This window comes from Salvelinus alpinus, chromosome 3, assembly GCF_045679555.1.
Source record: "Salvelinus alpinus chromosome 3, SLU_Salpinus.1, whole genome shotgun sequence".
Lineage (NCBI taxonomy): Eukaryota > Metazoa > Chordata > Actinopteri > Salmoniformes > Salmonidae > Salvelinus > Salvelinus alpinus.
The window spans coordinates 27,782,391-27,800,635 of record NC_092088.1 but is presented as its reverse complement, the minus strand read 5'-3'; the positions used below and the strand labels follow the sequence as shown (position 1 = coordinate 27,800,635).

Sequence of the window (18,245 nt, the reverse complement as noted above, 5' to 3'; positions counted from 1 at the left end):
CTGGAAGTGTCACTTCTTTCCCCAATGATTTCTTAAGACTGAGGTACTTTGTCAGTTATCAGTTATTCCATACCAACACTAGATGAGGCTGAATGGCAACAACACCACACACAACTGCAATGCATTTATAGCAATGGTCACCAACTGTACTGCAGGGATGGAACGTAAGTCGCAGAAAAGAGGTATTTGGTTGTGTGAGACTTGACATCAGAAGAGTTACAGGGTGTTTTAAGTGGTGGTGTCCCATCCTTCAAGGCTGTCGGCTTGAAGTAGGACTAAATTGATTTAAATAGTGGAGTATGGTATTTATTTTTTAGTGTGTGTAGTGTTAGATGGTAGGGTATTTGTTTGATTTCTTTCTTTCTTTTAAGGGCGTTATACTCCAGTCTAGTAGGTGGCGGTAATGCAACATTTATTGCATGCCATCTGCCGGTAAACCTCTTTAGAAGAAGAATGCCTAGCTCTGCCCACTGGGGCGTGGCTTACAGAGCGCTCTCTGAAATATTCGCTCTTATCGTCATATTCCACCGGATCAAGTTATCTCATCACACCAGGACCTACCAGAACTACCAAAGGTGGGTATCATAACATGTCCAGCAATGTGATTGCAATGGTTTAGCAACCAACAAAAATAATTTCATTCACTGTTCACTTGCTATTTTCACAGCTTTTCAGGCAAGACTTCAGAATAAAAGTGTGTCATGCAACATAAGTACCCTTGTGACACCTTTGTTGTTGCCAGTCTCCCTCAACTCCTTTGAAAAGGACACGCCATCATGAGGCCTCTGTTAGTGACCTGAGTTACTACCCTGATGAAACAGACAGCTTCATCAACAACGACAGGTAATCTGTGTTATGTGAAATGCCTGCCTTTATAAACTAGTAGGCTAATTCCACAGCCAAGCAAATACAACTATTAGAGTCATTTTGGTTGTGAAGTGCATTAGCAAAAAGCGTTTTTCTTAATTTAGAAGAAAAGAAGATGCAATTTACCACTTGGCTGTCTATATCACCCTGTCACAAGCCCTCCCAGTCAACACCACTTCATAAGATTGCCTGCTGCAGTTGTTTGAGAGATGTCCAGTTTGCAGCCAAGCATGCAGCGCAGTGAAGACCAGCAAGGGGGCCCTCATCAGCATCATGCAGACATGCCCTCGCTGTGAGCATTGCTATGAATGGAACAGTCAGCCACATGTTTGCAAGTATCCGGCCAGCAACCTTCACATGTCCGCAGGAACAGCTTTCACAGGCTCATCATTTTTGCAAATACAGAAGATAACCCACTTCATTACTTTGACACATTTGATAACCCAATTGTGAAACATAATTTATGTGAACTGACATTATTTGCTGCTTATTTTCTACTTCTTAAATGCATATAATGTCCAGGCCATAACCTAGTCTGGTGGAACCAGCCTGGTCGCTGTGTTCACCATTCTTTTTCACTAAACATTTTATGATATCTGAAGTGAAATAGAAAGGTGAACGCAGCGATCAGGTTGGTTCCACCAGGCTAATCATAACCACCATTGATAATGTGTGTTTGTGTGTGACCAACCATTATCTTTGATGAGGGGCCGGGAGCTGATCTTAACTGCTATGCCCATCAATGGACCTCGGCGTTACTCTGGACCCTGATGAACATATCATATTTGACGAACATATCAATAATATTTCAAGAACAGCTTTTTTCCATCTTCGTAACATTTCAAAAATCTGAAACTTTTTGTCCAAAAATGATGCAGAAAAACTAATACATGCTTTTGTCACTTCTAGATTAGACTACTGCAATGTTCTACTTTCCGTAAATTGGTGGTTTGCTGATATCCCTCTAGTGGTGTGAGGGCTGTGCTTTGGCAAACTGGGTGGGGTCATATCCTGCCTGGTTGACCCTGTCCGGGGGTATCGTCGGACGGGGCCACAGTGTCTCCCGACCCCTCCTGTCTCAGCCTCCAGTATCTATGCTGCAATAGCTTATGTGACGGGGGGCTAGGGTCAGTCTGTTATATCTGGTGTAATTCTTCTGTATTATCCGGTGTCCTGTGTGAATGTAAGTATGCTCCCTCTAATTCTCTCTCTCCCTCTCCCTCCCCTGAGCCCTGGGACCATGCATCAGGACTACCTGGCCTGATGACTCTTTGCTGTCCCCAGTCCACCTGGTCGTGCTGCTGCTCCAGTTTCAGCTGTTCTGCTTGCGGCTATGGAACCCTGATAATAATTTACTCCTGAGGTGCTGACCTGTTGCACCCTCTGTTGCACCCTTTACAACCACTGTGATTATTATTATTTGACCCTGCTGGTCATCCATGAACATTTGAACATCTTGGCCATGTACTGTTATAATCTCCACCCGGCACAGCCATAAGAGTACTGGCCACCCCTCAGAGCCTGGTTCCTCTCTAGGTTTCTTCCTAGGTTCCTGCCTTTCTAGGGAGTTTTTCCTAGCCACCGTGCTTCTAAATCTGCATTGCTTGCTGTTTGGGATTTTAGGCTGGGTTTCTGTATAGCACTTTGTGACATCGGCTGATGTAAAAAGGGCTTTATAAATCCATTTGATTGGATTTATAAAGCGTGATTCCTCTGGAGTGAGGAATCACGCTTCACCATCTGGCAGTCCGACAGACGAATCTGGGTTTAGCGGATTCCAGGAGAACGCTACCTGCCCGATTGCATAGTGCCAACTGTAAAGTTTAATGTAGGAGGAATAATGGTCTGGGGCTGTGGTTCGGGCTAGGCCCCTTCGTTCCAGTGGAGGGAAATCTTAACGCTACAGCATACAATTACATTCTAGACAATTCTATGATTCCAACTTTGTGGCAACAGTTTGAGGAAGGCCCTTTCCTGTTTCAGCATGACAATTCCCCCGTGCACGAAGCGAGGTCCATACAGAAATGGTTTGTCGAGATTGGTGTGTAAGAACTTGACTGGCCTTCATAGAGCCCTGACCTCAACCCATCGAACACCTTTGAGATTAATTGGAACGCAGACTGCAGACATCACCTCGACCTCACTAATGCTTTTGTGGCTGAATGCTGCAGGGACTTGCTTCCAATGTTCCAACATCTAGTGGAAAGACTTCCCAGAAGATGGGAGACTGTTATAGCCAACTCCATATTAATGCCCATGATTTTGGAATGAGATGTTTGACGAGCAGGTGTCCACATACAATTACACTACATGACCAAAAGTAAGAGTAAGATTAGAGTAATTCGGACATAGCCCTGAAGTAGGCTACTGTCACCATTTTCTGTGTCAGTGGGATTGACAAAGCTTCTAATAGGTTCTAGTTGTTTCTCTGTAGAGAGGGTACTGAGTTTGTGTCTCGGAATATACTGTGTGCAAAGATGAATGATCTGCAGCTTTGATTTGAATGACCCACTTACACTCACTGGTAAAACATGGCAACCAGAGGAGGAGAGTGTATTTATCTGATGCTCTTCACCATTGGTTCATAATAGATCCACCCCTTCCCCTTTAAAAGTCTATGACTTTTACATTAGAAGACAAAGACGCAGAAGAGAGCTCGAGTAAAACTGGTATCCTGGACATTTGCTTAATCAAGGCTTTTAAACAAGAAGACATGGAAAGGTAATTTTAATGACTTTACTAAAATATAATCGTTTTTCAATTGATTATGCAGATCGGCAACATTTAGCACAGTTTTTTTGTGTACAAAGCACTCAGAATGGTTCTTGAAGGCAGGTTTAACAGGCAGCAGATGTCATACTTTCAGTATATTTTGTTCTCTTTTTACAGTGTACTAAAGTGGATGGAGAAGCTGCTGTTTCTGCTGTTTCTGATCTATGGTTGTTATGGTGAAGATCAAGGTGAATGATCTCTCAAGTTTTCACTTGTAATTTTAACCATGTAGTAGATCTGGCCCTACGTGGACTTAACTGTGCAAATATTTGCTTTCATTGAGTGTCCGCAACTTCTCTTCCGATCATGTTGCATTGCAAATATTGTTAAACTGATCTGTGGCGAAATAACTAAGCAAAGCTCTATATTTTCATCATACTGTACATCAAGACATACTAGGTCAAGTTGATTTCTGTTACATTTCTGTTGGTGAGCTTTTCTCCTTCTCTCATTTTTAACCCATACAGATCTCTCAGGGAAAAAGTTCATCATCCCAGTCGAGACAAGCAACTCGTTTGTAAAACTCTCTGGCAACGTCTTAAAGCCTGTTATTGCTATGACCATGTGTCAGAGGTTCTTCACTGATGTACAACGAGACCAGTCCCTATTTTCTCTAGCAACCCCCTCTGATTCCAAAGATATCAATCTGTGTCTGCAATCAAAGGGTGGGTATAAACTGAATATCAGAGGAAATTCTGTTACTATTACCGGTTTGCCAGAAAATAGAAATGCATGGATCTCTTTTTGTGGCACCTGGGACTCTAAAACTGGTCTCACCCAGATGTGGGCGAATGGGAGACGAAGTGCATCAAAGATTCTTAAGCCAAATGGCCCTATAAATGGAAAACCAAGTATAATCTTAGGTCAAAACCAAGGCAGTTATGGTGGAGGTTTTGTAGCATCACAATCCTTTGTGGGGGATGTTACTGATGTACACTTCTGGGATAGTGTCATCTCTCCTTGCCAAATCAAATTGTATATGCAGGGGAAAAACTTTACTACAGGAAACATTCTCAACTGGAGAGCATTGGAGTTCACTACTGGGGGAGGGGTGTTCAAGGAGATGAGTGACTATAACTGTTAGCCAACCAAGAGCAATACATTTGTACCAGGTATTGATAATGTGTTACAAACGATGATGACAGTAATCATAATACATTTTATGTTCATAGCAGCTTTCAATTTAAAAGCTCTGTTACGAATCAATATCCCATATTTTTTTATGTTCCTGAGTATTCAATTAATAGAAAAGAATAGCGCAATAAAGTTTCAATCGTTTCTCATGAATGTTTGTCTGTCTTTCATTTAGCGTTTGTATGCAGATGGCCTCTGAATAGTGTAAAGTGTTCTTTCAGAGGAGAATGAAACTGAAAAAGCAAAATGTCTTTATTGACATTTTTCCAGGTCGTTGTGTAAACAGAGATGGACTTTGCTGGCCATTTGCAACTACCAGGCAGAACCACATGCAGCTCTGTATTAGCGCTGGAGTTCATGCACCAGCGTGTTGAAACTACTTTCCTGCAACTAAAAACCCACAAGAATAAACCAGCAGATCAGTTGATCTCATGTTACCGTGTCAAGCTTTGATTCCAGACAGCTGCGTCTAGGTTCTCTACTCCCGCTCCTTATAGGCCTATAGCTCGTAGTCTGGTAATTGATCTAAAAAAAAAAAGAGACTTATTGTAAGAATATAGGATTATATTTCATACAAACATGTCATCTTAAATATCAAGATAATTATAATATAATTTGTGTAATGTATTTTAAATAACTTGATGAGACTACAATTTGTTCGAAAGCCACCGTCCGCCATATTGGTAGCCTACTCCTCATGTCCCCTATACAGGGGCGCAACTTTGGTTTTAGAAGTGTTTACATTTTTTAATCCAGTCGGATAAACACTCCAAACAGCCTACCCGGCCGCTCGGTGGCGTCCGCATGGTCATAAAGCACACTGTTTCCTTGTTTTGTATCACATTCCATTGATTCAACTGGGCAGGACAATTTCAGAATGTGGGTGGAGCCCTCCCCCCAGTGAAAGTTGCACCCCTGCAACTATACACTGAGTGTACAAAACATTAGGAACACCTGCTCTTTCCATGACATAGATAGACTGACCAGGTGAATCCAGGTGAAAGCTATGGTCCCTTATTGATGGTATCTGTTAAATCCACTTCAATGAGTGTAGCTGAAGGGGAGGAGACAGGTTAAAGAAGGATTTTATAGCCTTGAGACAATTTAGACATGGATTGTGTATGTGTGCCATGGCATGGTAGAACATGTTTTTCATGCTCAACTGTTTACCATGTGTATCAAGAAAGGTCCACCACCCAAAGGGCATCCAGCCAACTTGACAAAACTGTAGGAAGCATTGGAGTCAACATGGGCCAACATCCCTGTCGAACGCTTTAGTCAGCTTGCAGATCCATGCCCTCCCCCCCGAAATGAGGCCGTTCTGAGTGCTAATTAATATTAGGAAGGCGTTCCTAATGTTTTGTACACTCAGTGTACATCTGTGCAATAAGTAGCGTAACATAAGCCCTGAAATCATGGCCAATGTTTTGCCTGTTGTGACCGAACATGTTTTCAAGTGTCCTTGACAAAAGTCAAACTACTGCATGGGTCTGCTCATCTTTTGCGCACATGCATGTGCTTTCCACAAATAAGCTTTTTTCAAATATTACAAAGTTATTGCATAGCCTACGTGTTATTCCTTTATTACTGTACATAGTAAATTGTAAAAAATACAGAATGATCTTGTCACGCCCTGGCCTTAGTATTATTTGTTTTCTTTATTATTTTAGTTAGGTCAGGGTGTGACATGGGGTATGTGTGTGTTTTGGGTGATTATATGGTATAGGGGGTGTTGGTTGTAGTGTATGGGTTTGTGTTGAGTGTATGTGTCTAGGTATGTCTATGGTTGAGTGTAGGTGTTTAGGAAAGTCTATGGTTGCCTGATTTGGTTCTCAATCAGAGACAGCTGGTTATTGTTGTCTCTGATTGGGAGCCATATTTAAGGTAGCCATAGGCTTTAGGTGTTTGTGGGTAATTGTCTATGTTGAACGTTTGTAGCGTGTGTGTGTGTGTGTGTGTGTGTGTGTGTGTGTGTGTGTGTGTGTGTGTGTGTGTGTGTGTGTGTGTGTGTGTGTGTGTGTGTGTGTGTGTGTGTGTGTGTGTGTGTGTGTGTGTGTGTGTGTGTGTGTGTGTGTGTGTGTGTGTGTGTGTGTGTGTGTGTGTGTGCACTACGTTTATAGCTTCACGGTTGTTTTGTATAGTTTGTATAAGTGTTTCGTTTCGTGTTTTTCCTCTTCTAATAAAAGAAGATGTTCTTTTCACGTGCTGCGCCTTGGTCCGTCTCTCCTCCACACGATCGTGACAGATCTTTGACAAAGGACTAATAAAAGTACAGATTTTTAACCTTGTCAGCTCGGGGGATCCAATCTTGCAACCTTACAGTTAACTAGTCCAATGCTCTAAAACCTGATTACATTGCACTCCACGAGGAGCCTGCCTGTTACGCGAATGCAGTAAGCTAAGGTAAGTTGCTAGCTAACATTACACTTATCTTATAAAAAACAATCAATCAATGACTGTCATTGCTCCAATGTGTACTTAACCATAAACATCAATGCCTTTCTTAAAATCAATAAACAAGTATATATTTTTAAACCTGCATATTTAGCTAAAAGAAATCCAGGTTAGCAGGCAATATTAACCAGGTGGAATTGTGTCATTTCTCTTGCGTTCATTGCACGCAGAGTCAGGGTATATGCAACAGTTTGGGCCGCCTGGCTCTTTGCGAACTAATTTGCCAGAATTTTACGTAATTATGACATAACATTGAAGGTTGTGCAATGTAACAGGAATATTTAGACTCATGGATGCCACCCGTTACGGAACGGAATAAACGTTTTGTTTTCGAGGTGATAGTTTCCGGATTAGTCAAAGGTATATGGTTTAGAGAGAAATAGTCGACGCGTTATAATTCCTGTAATAACTTGCGGCTGAACTTGAAAGGGGTTTCTTCGTTATTTTACCGTTCATGTCGTCCATAGAGAATGTCTTGATCTACTTCAAATAAGGTCTGTGTTTCGCGGAGGAGCAGACTGACAGGGGACCATGCAGACAAGCTCTGCTTTCTGCACTACAACCTAAAACTTAACTGGGAATATTGAAGACCCATGAAAGCTGGTGGTTCGTTTTAACATATGTTCTCATGTTATTTGAAACTAAATTGATTTTATTTATGTATTATATTAAGTTAAAATAAGTGTTCATTGTTCATTCAGTATTGTTGCAATTGTCATTATTACAAAAATGTGTGTGTGTGTATGATATATATAAATACATATTTTTTTAATTTTTAATCGGCCGATTAATCGGTATCGGCTTTTTTTGCCCTCCAATAATCGGTATCGGTATCGGCGTTGAAAAATCATAATTGGTCGACCTCTAGCACAGACAGTGACATTCAATACCGCCTTGCACACTCTTGCCTGCAGCTAGCTGATATAGGATGTAATCATTAGTCCAACAGTTGCAGACGAGAGTTTCTATTGGACAAATTCATGTTTATCCCTGTTTTGTTCAGTTTGCTTCCATTTAAGAAATATTTTTCAACAGAATAGGCGGAATGAATACACCCCTGATCACGTGTGAACACAGCCAAGTTGTACTCATTCTCGCATCTTTGCGCTCTCGTCCTCTCTCCCTTTCCCTTCGCGTGTGGAATTCAATGCACAACACATCAGCTGTATGTGACCAGGCTAAAAAAAACTTTCCAAGCCACAGCCTACATCGTTGTCACCATATTAGCTAAAGTAACGTCCTAGTCAACATTGCTAATATAACTAATGCGCTAGTAAACCCGTTACAATCATGCAGTAACATGTAGTGTACAGTCAGTAAGCAGTTACATCGGCGGGCCAGGTGGCAATAAATTAGTAAAAACAAAAGCTTACCTTGACTTGGAAGAGTTCCAGTGTTGTGGTGGACAGTCATAGCCAGCTAGCTAACATAGCATCCCTCTGTTTGAGCAGGGTGTTTCAGTAGGCTAAACTAGCTAGCTGCATTACTAGCTAATGTAGTGAAACTGAAAGTGAAGAAAAATGACAATCTCAATATATTTCTCTCTTGCTTCTCCTTCATTTTGGAGTAAATTCATTAGTTCAAAATGGCTCAATTATTGTTTTTCCCTCTCTGAGTCAACTACTCACTACATTTTATGCCCTGCAGTGCTAGCAAGCTGCTTCATTACTAGAATCATTTTCTGATCCTTTGATTGGGTGGACAACATGTCAGTTCATGCTGCAAGACCTCTGATAGGTTGGAGGACGTCCTCGGAAGTTGTCATAATTACTGTGTAAGTCTATGGAAGTGAGTGAGAACCATGAGCCTCCTAGGTTTTGTATTGAAGTCAATGTAACCAGAGGAGGACGGAAGCTAGCTGTCCTTCGGCTACACCATGGTGCTACCCTACAGAGTGCTGTTGAGGCTACTGTAGACCTTTGCAAATTGTGTTTTAATCAATTATTTGGTGGCATGATTATTTATTATAGTTTTATCTAAAAAGGATAACTTTTACATGTTTTAAATGATATTTTTATGATTTCAGTGAGGAGGATGGTCCTCCCCGTCCTCCTCTGAGGAGCCTCCACTGATGACAACATGGCGAGATCCACTCTCCTGCCTTCATCATACAAACCCAAGTCACGTAACCTTATCCAAATACTACTTGGGTGGTGGGATGGCTCACCACTGCTATCTGCTGTATCATAACTAAACTGCTCCATTTCACTCCATAATGTTTTGGAATGTATATATATATATATATCCCGGACTCTTGAGTTTGCTCGTTCTGATATTTATTAATTCATACATTTTTACTTTTTGGATTATGATGTATTGTTTTGTGTTACTAGGTATTACTGCACTGTTGGAGCTAGAAACACAAGCATTTCGCCGCACCTGCGATAACATCTGCAAATCTGTGCATACGACCAATAAACTTTGATTTGATTTAGAATTTAATGTCTTGAGTATAATTATGTATTACGTAGTGAAAGGCTGATCGGCACATGTTAGATACCAGGCATTTATTAACCATTACGCATACACATATCTTAGATTCAGACATGCATATGTGCATTTACTATGAAATAGTAAGAGACAATATTGTCATCACGATTTCTTATTATATTACAGCCTTTGCATATAATCAACACTACACCTAGCTACTGAACAAAAATATAAATGCCGCATGCAACAAGTTCAACGATTTTACTGAGTTACAGTTCATATAAGGAAATCCTACATTTAAATAAATACATTTTGCCCTAATCTACGGATTTCACATGACTGGGCAGGGGCACGGCCATGGCTGGGCCTGGGAGGGTGGGGACCACCCACTTGGGGGTGTTAAGAGCAGGAGACACGTTTTTGTTGTTCACTGTAACTAATGGACAAAGTTATATTTTATTATACTGTAAAGTCAGCCAGAGTTGACATGGGCCATCATTCAAACAAAGAGATGCGTCCATGGCCACCAGTGCATATTTTCCAAACTATGTTTGCATATAATGACAATAAATTCTAAAAACTATAGTGCTATTCTTTTGTCCATTATTTAATTGTTTATTCAATTATATTTAATATTAGTAGCCATAATTCATAAATGGCACCATGCAGGGTTCTATCTATATGCAACAATTTTGGTTAAGTGAAGAAGAACCTTTAGGTTTCTGATCAAAGAACCATATAAAAGAGTTCTGTATAGAACTCTAAGGTGTTCAATATATGAAGCAAGCGATAGAACCATTTTTGTTCTATACGGAACCTTTTTTACTGAAAGTGTACTATACAAATAGTAGATTTATGATACATTTGAGTTTTTAGATTCAGCTAATGAACAAAATGAAATCTCACTCACAAATTTATGTAAGGGGTGGCAGGTAGCCTAGTGGTTAGAGCGTTGGGCCAGCAAGGTTTCTACATCGAATCCCCGAGCTGACAAGTAAAAGTCTGTCGTTCTGTCCCTGAACAAGGCAGTTAACTCACTGTTCCTAGGCTGTCATTGTAAATAAGAATTTGTTCTTAACTGACTTCCCTAGTTAAAAATAAGGGACATGAGGATAAGACGATGTAACCACAGCTCAAATTTCAGGACAATCTTTTGGATATGCATTTGTATTGGATTATATGAAACAATGCATCAAGGGAATATTACATTTTCTACTTAGAAGAGGTTATTCAGTAAATACTCAGGAACAAAGAAAATCATATTATAGCAAATAATAATGTTGAAACAGCTGAAACAGTTTTCACACACATTGAAAGACAGATAAAAAATCATGCTCGTGCTTCAGACAACAATTTCAAAGTCACTCTACTCCTTGAACACGTTCCCCTCAATTGTGTACTCTAATGCTTTCCCGTTTAGAATATTTCCACGAGTGAAGGAATTCCCCTTCACATAAAAATCGGATTTGACAAGGAGGGAGGGAGGACACTATCCCATAAGTGGACATCGGCCACAAAGGACTGTAATCTATGAAAGCCCCACCCCATATGTGTATTGCTCTTAACCTAAAATAATACTCGGCTTTCCAGTTATAGAAATGTCCCAAGTGACAAACTTCCATGTACTTCACTTCCCATTTATCCAGAGTTGGGTCAGACCAGTGTAAGAGTCCCAGGTCCAGCAGATGGAGTTCCATTCATTCTTATTATCTGGCAACCTCAAGAAATCCAGTCCAGCTTCTTTGATGTGCACTCAGTATGCTCCCCCCACATACGGTTTGAACAACAGCAAATCCTTATCATGATGGGCCTGCCAGTGAGACAATGGACTGGCCTCTGCCAACCTCAGAGAAGAACCGCAAGCACACGGTCGTAGCGGAAATGGGTGTCTGGATTTTAGCAGAGTTTCACATGGAAAGTGTCGCTCTCCAACAGGAACGAGAACACTGTCCCTGAGAAATTTGAAAGGGTGTGGAACTGATTACAACATGATATCAAGATCATCAACTAGATTCAGCCTCGGGACGATTTTCTGTTGAGTGTATTGTCAGGGAGCCGAAACTTAATTACAAATCATTTGTAGACTGCAAATTGACCGCAGGAAGCCCAAACATACAGTGCATTTGGAAAGTATTCAGACTCCTTGACTTTTTCCACATTTTGTTATGTTACAGCCTTATTCTAAAATGTATTCAATTGTTTTATCCCCCCTCATCAATCTACACACAATACCTCATAATGACAAACCAAAAACAGGTTTTAAGAAGTGTTAGCAAAGTTATTAAAAATAAAAAGCTGAAATATCACATTTACGTAAGTATTCAGACCCTTTACTCAGTACTTTGTTGAAGCACCTTTGGCAGCGATTACAGCCTCGAGTCTTCTTGGGTAAGACGCTACAATCTTGGCACACCTGTATTTTGGGGAGTTTCTCCCATTCTTCTCTGAGATCCTCTCAAGCTCTGTCAGGTTGGATGGGGAGCGTCACTGCACAGCTATTTTCAGGTCTCTTCAGATGTTCAATCTGGTTCAAGTCACTCAAGGTTAGAAGGTGAGCGCTCTGGAGCAGGTTTTCATCAAGGATCTCTCATTATTCTGCACCATTCATCTTTCCCTTGATCCTGGCGAGTCTCCCAGTCCCTGCCTCTGAAAAACATCCCCACAGCATGATGCTGCCACCACCATGCTTCACCAAAGGGATGGTACCAGGTTTCCTCCAGAAGTGACGCTTGGCATTCAGGCCAAAGAGTTCAATCTTGGTTTCATCAGACCAGCGAATCTTGTTTCTCATGGTCTGAGAGTCTTTAGGTGGCTTTTGGCAAACTCCAAGCGGGCTGTCATGTGACTTTTACTAAGGAGTGACTTCTGTCTGGCCACTCTACCATAAAGGCCTGATTGGTGGAGTGTTGCAGAGATGGTTGTCCTTCTGAAAGATTCTTCCATCTCCACAGAGGAACTCTGGAGCTCCTTCAGAGTGACCACCTCCCTGACCAAGACCATTCTCCCCCGATTGCTCAGTTTGCGGACACTGTGTTCTTGGGCACCTTCAAAGCTGTAGAAATGTGTTGGTGTCCTTCCCCAGATCTCTGCCTCGACACAATCCTGTCTCAGAGCTCTATGGACAATTCCTTCAAACTCATGGCTTTTGCTCTGACATGCACTGTCAACTGTGGGACCTTATATAGACATGTGTGTGCCTTTCCAAATCATGTCCAAACAATTGAATTGACCAAAAGGTGGACTCCAATCAAGTAGAAACATCTCAAGGATGGTCAATGGAAACAGGATGTACCTGAGCTCAATTTTGAGTCTCATAGCAAAGGGTCTGAATACTTATGTAAATAAGGTACTTCTGTTTAAAATGTTTAACTTCTTATGGCTGGGGGCAGTATTGAGTAGCTTGGATGAATAAGGTGCCGAGAGGTGCCCAGAGTAAACTGCCTGCTCCTCAGTCCCAGTTGCTAATATATGCATATTATTTGGATATTTGGATAGAAAACACTCTGAAGTTTCTAAAACTGTTTTAATGATGTCTGTGAGTATAACAGAACTCATATGGCAGGCAAAAACCTGAGAAAAAATCCAACCAGGAAGTGGGAAATCTGAGGTTGGTCGATTTTCAACTCAGCCCCTATTGAAGATACAGTGGGATATTGGTCATGTTGCACTTCCTAAGGCTTCCACTAGATGTCAACCGCCTTTAGAAACTTAAATGAGACTTCTACTGTGAAGTGGGGCCGAATGAGAGGGGAATGAGTCAGAGGTCTGGCAGAATGCTTTGAGCTCGTGACGCTCGTTCATGTGAGATCGAGCTCTGTTACATTTGCTTTTCTGAAGACAAAGTAATTTTCCGGTTGGAACATTATTGAAGATTTATGTTAAAAACATCCTAAAGATGGATTCTACACATCGTTTGACATGTTTCTACGGACTGTAACGGAACTTTTTGACATTTCGTCTGCTCCTAGTGAACGCGCTTCGTGACTTTGGATTTGTTTACAAAACGCGCTAACAAAAGTAGCTATTTGGACATAAATGATGGACATTATTGAACAAAACAAACATTTATTGTGGAACTGGGATTCCTGGGAGTGCATTCTGATATAGATCATCAAAGGTAAGTGAATGTTTATAATATTATTTCTGACTTCTGTTGACTGCACAATATGGCGGATATCTTTTTGTCTTGATTGGGCTCTGAGCGCCGTACTCAGATTATTGCATGGTTTGCTTTTTCCATAAAGCTTCTTTTTTTTTTTTATCTGACACAGCGGTTGCGTTAAGGAGAAGTGGATCTAAAATTCCATGTATAACACGTTTATTATGAGTATTTCTGGAAATTGATGTGGCTCTCTGCAAAATCACCGGATGTTTTTGGAACTACTGAACATAACGCGCCAATGTATACTGAATTTTTTTTATATAAATATGAACTTTACCGAACAAAACATACATGTATTGTGTAACATAAAGTCCTATGAGTGTCATCTGATGAAGATCATCAAAGGTTAGTGATTCATTCTATCTCTATTTCTGATTTTTATGACTCCTGTCTTTGGCTGGAAAAATGGCTGTGTTTTTCTGTGACTTGGCGGTGACCTAACATAATCGTTTGTGGTGCTTTCGCTGTAAAGCCTTTTTGAAATCGGACACTGTGGTGGGATTAACAACAAGATGACCTTTAAAATGCTATAAGATACTTGTATGTTTGAGGAATTTTAATTATGAGATTTCTGTTGTTTGAATTTGGCGCCCTGCACTTTCACTGGCTGTTTTCATATCAATCCCGTTAACGGGATCGCAGCCATTTAATAAATTAGTAAACATTTAGAAAAAAAACAGCTTTGCTTTGTGATTATGGGGTATTGTGTGTAGATTGAAGAGGAAAAATATATATTTAATCGATTTTAGAATAAGGCTGTAACTTAAGAAAATGTGGAAAAGGTAAAGGGGTCTGAATACTTTCCGAATGCGTTGTATATAATACTGGACTAAAACATAACTCAAAGCTTGCTTGCATTTGTATACGATCACGTCTCTCTATTATTCGCGGGAACTTCTAAACAGATTTCCAAAATTAGAATCACTTAGGGACAGATCGAAATTTACTGCGGGGAGAGGCGGTCCAAAATATGGGACTTTTGTTATTGCTTTTGGGAGGGTAGCGCATTTTTTCCCTGGTCTACATTTGCTCTTCTGCTCATGTTTTCCCTATAAACAATAGCTGGACTTACTTTTGAAATTACCCTTATTAATGTTTAGAAACGTCTGTGAAGGTTTTGTACGGTGTGGCTATTATTAAGCTTTAGCTACTGCAGGACTATGATATGAACTGACTCCGACAGTTGAACTATTTAAGACTATTTCAGGCCTACTAAAGTTACTCCTATAATCTAAAAATATAATGCTTATCTTTATACAAAATATTCAGATAAAACATTGACTAATTACCCTCCTTCTGTACGTCTACTGTATATATGTATTTTTTTATTGATCAATTAATCCAAAGTGTACAGCGGACCATTGAAGAATATCAAAGAGACAAAACTGTTACAAAACACCAAAAAGTTTCATGACAACCGGAGATTGTCAAGCCCAGCCTTCGATACTGGGTAAGCATGCAAGGTAGGGAGGGATGCATTTCCTGTTTGTCGAAATTGACATGGTCTATTTATTGTGTTGTTGAAAACGCACACCATGATATTGAAGTGCCCGAAGCTGGTATGTTTTGTTTATTGGTTGTGTGGTGCTTTCGCACCAAAACCTGTTGTTGGAAAATCTGTTGCATATATTTTATATTATAATAAATATGGCATCAAAATGTTGAAAATCTGATTTCCCCCTAGCTGATCATTGTCTGCAGCCGGCTCTGCGTAGTGTAATGAAACAGGCAGGGAGAGTGAGCTCATCTTTGGTGGTCGGCGAACCCTCAACCGTCTGGCCCGTAGCCCTGTGTGGAATTGACTATGCCACAAAAGTATACTGAAGTGGCAAAGTCGATATCCACATTTATAAACACAGTTATTTGTGGTTGTAAAACATTATTTTGAGTTAATTCTATGAGGGTGGAGGGTGTTCAAATTATTTTACAGTATAAGGGAAGGGTCATGTGAAATATTTTTTACTTTTATGTCCAACAATGAACCCCCCCCCCCACCCACACACTTTGACTGTGCTACTCTGTCTGTGGCTCTGTGCTACTCAGAGTACAATAATTTTTGACCATTTCACATTTGATTCTTCAACAGAGGGTGCATGTTAAGACATGGGATCCCCCAAGGAGATAAAAACGATTGTTTAATCTCAATTATTTAGCTGTTACATAACTCCCTCTATAGAATTTGTTTTTTGATGGCAATTAGAGACACATTTAGGCTAGATACATTACTACCGTATAAATATTACAATTCCTAAGGCTATTGACAGGACAAAAGGCCTGTTCTCGCAGTTATAAAATAAAGAATGATAAAAAATAATGACGTTTCTCCTCTTTCTTTTAAAATGGATAATTAAGACGTTCTCTTGGACATGCTTATGCCTATCTGATTTTCATTCAAATATAAATAGTGCTTCCACGTTCCAGAAGGCTCGGGACTTGTACCAATCTCCACAGGAATTTGTATGCTTTGAAAGGGAAATGAAGTCTGCCAAGTTTATAGAGGGCGGGAGTGGGCTTGGGGTATCCCCAGTCCAAAAGTGCAGTCATATCTAAGTTGTTGGTCAGTTACTCATCGACTGAAGGGTTGAGCTCCCTCTTGTGTTACCTCTGGCAGCATTTCTTTGCTAAATAATTGTCTCGGGTGTTTGCCTGTTTTATTACTCACGATTCTTTATGACTTGCCTAGTTAAATAAAGGTTAAATATATATATATATTTTAATCTCCTTCATGCTTCTCTGGCCATCACGTCAGAAAACTCAAAGAGCTGATGGCCGCGAGCGTGCTTGTTATCCATTTGGCGGAAACCAGCTAATAGTGTGCAACTGCAACCCACAATTCGGGCGCTCCCGCGTGGGTGGCGTTCTTGCATCTGCAGGAACACCTCCCCCTCAAGCACCCCATTGGTCCTGCATGAATGCCCCCCCTTGAGCACGACATCTTCATGCTTGTGTGACACTTTTGAATGTGGGTCAAAAGGGAAATAAAAGTATTATGCAATTTTCGCCCCCAACCTAATTTCTACTGGAGTCCTCCTTCCTAGCTAGCGGAAGGTAGACAGTGTATCCTTCGCTCTCACCTGCCCTCACCATCGTTAACAGAACTGGGGTAAAACAGTGCCCGACAGGCATGCGTGAAAGACATTGTCTACCGGTCGTCCCCGCCCCGTGTACCAGCTATAGCTAGCTATTGTTGTCGCCCCCTGACGTTTCTTCTTCTTCTGTGGGGTTTATCGGCAGTTGGAATCCAACATTATTTGCATTACTGCCACCTACTGTACTGGATCGCCCCAGCCTCCCTCCTGTCCCGGAGTCATAGCTTAAAAATGGACCATTAAAATTATAAAAAGGGGTTCCTGCAGATGCAGGAATGCCCACATGCAGGAACGCCCAAAATTGCGGGCGGGGAAATGCGGGAGTGCACCCTGACACATTTTCTTTTGCAGTGGATTGTTGCCAAGTGCCTCATGCTAGCCTGGGCAGCTACTAGTGGGCGCTATGGATCTCCACTATCGTCTGGGACCAGCTGGTAATACACTCATGTCCTCCAGCAACCAGGTCATACATACAACATCCTCAAAGGCCTCTAGACTAATTAGCCTACGAAAAGAGGGACAATTAGGCTAATTAGTCTAGTCCAACGTCATTCCAAAAACAGTCTACTTCAGTTGTGATTTAGTTCCTTTTTGTCAAGACCTGCGGTCCTTATTGACCCCGTTCTGTGTCCGGATGCGGAACGCGGACCGCCTACTGAGTATAGCCGTTGTATGCCTGGATTTGATCAGGAAGAGGCACGAGAGGTTAGCCTGGAGTTCCCATTATAACGATGCATTGTCCTAACAGGTTGTTTGTTTCCACAGGCTTCTGAGGCCATATGGAAGGGGGGGATTGGGAAGTGGGTGGGATGGCTTGGCAGAGGAGCTCCCATTTTGTGTATTCAGGGCCATGTTGATGTTGTTCCTCTTGTTTCAAACAAAGGAGGCCTGTAAAATCTCTGAGGGCTTTACCTTCATACATGGAAATCAATTACTGAAGTATTCAACAATAGACCAGGGAATCAAAAAACCAGGAACCCTAAGAAGTGAGTTCAGAAATCCAGGGATGATGATGGTGGATGGAAGTATGTGCTTGACCATGGGAATTTGAGGTATCGATGACTGTTAAATGGATAGTTCACCCAAATTACACAATTACATATCGGTTTCCTTACCCTGTAAGCAGTCTATGCTAAAAAGCTAGCATTTGGAGACAGTAGACAGGTACACAAAACCAAAGCATGGGTTCCTGTCTTACCTTCCATAGACTGCTTACAGGGTAAGGAAACCAATATGTAATGTTGTCATTTGTGTAGAGTATCCCTTTAAAGCAGATGGGTATACCTCTGAAAAACTATAGTTACTGTAAACAATGAATAACAATCACAATATGAAAG

General features: G+C 41.1%; 1 protein-coding gene and 1 pseudogene across 1 annotated transcript; one reads left to right on the top strand and one right to left on the bottom strand.

Annotated features, from left to right (window-relative positions):
• Positions 1-3,439: 3,439 nt before the first annotated feature.
• LOC139570487 (C-reactive protein-like) lies at positions 3,440-4,926 on the top strand. The gene is made up of 3 exons (XM_071392385.1): positions 3,440-3,588; positions 3,757-3,827; positions 4,107-4,926. The coding sequence occupies exons 1-3, from the start codon at positions 3,485-3,487 to the stop codon at positions 4,721-4,723; spliced, it is 792 nt and encodes a 263-aa protein (XP_071248486.1). The 5' UTR covers positions 3,440-3,484; the 3' UTR covers positions 4,724-4,926.
• A 4,656-nt stretch (positions 4,927-9,582) lies between these two features.
• LOC139569711 (serum amyloid P-component-like) lies at positions 9,583-11,791 on the bottom strand (annotated as a pseudogene).
• Between the last annotated feature and the right edge of the window lie 6,454 nt (positions 11,792-18,245).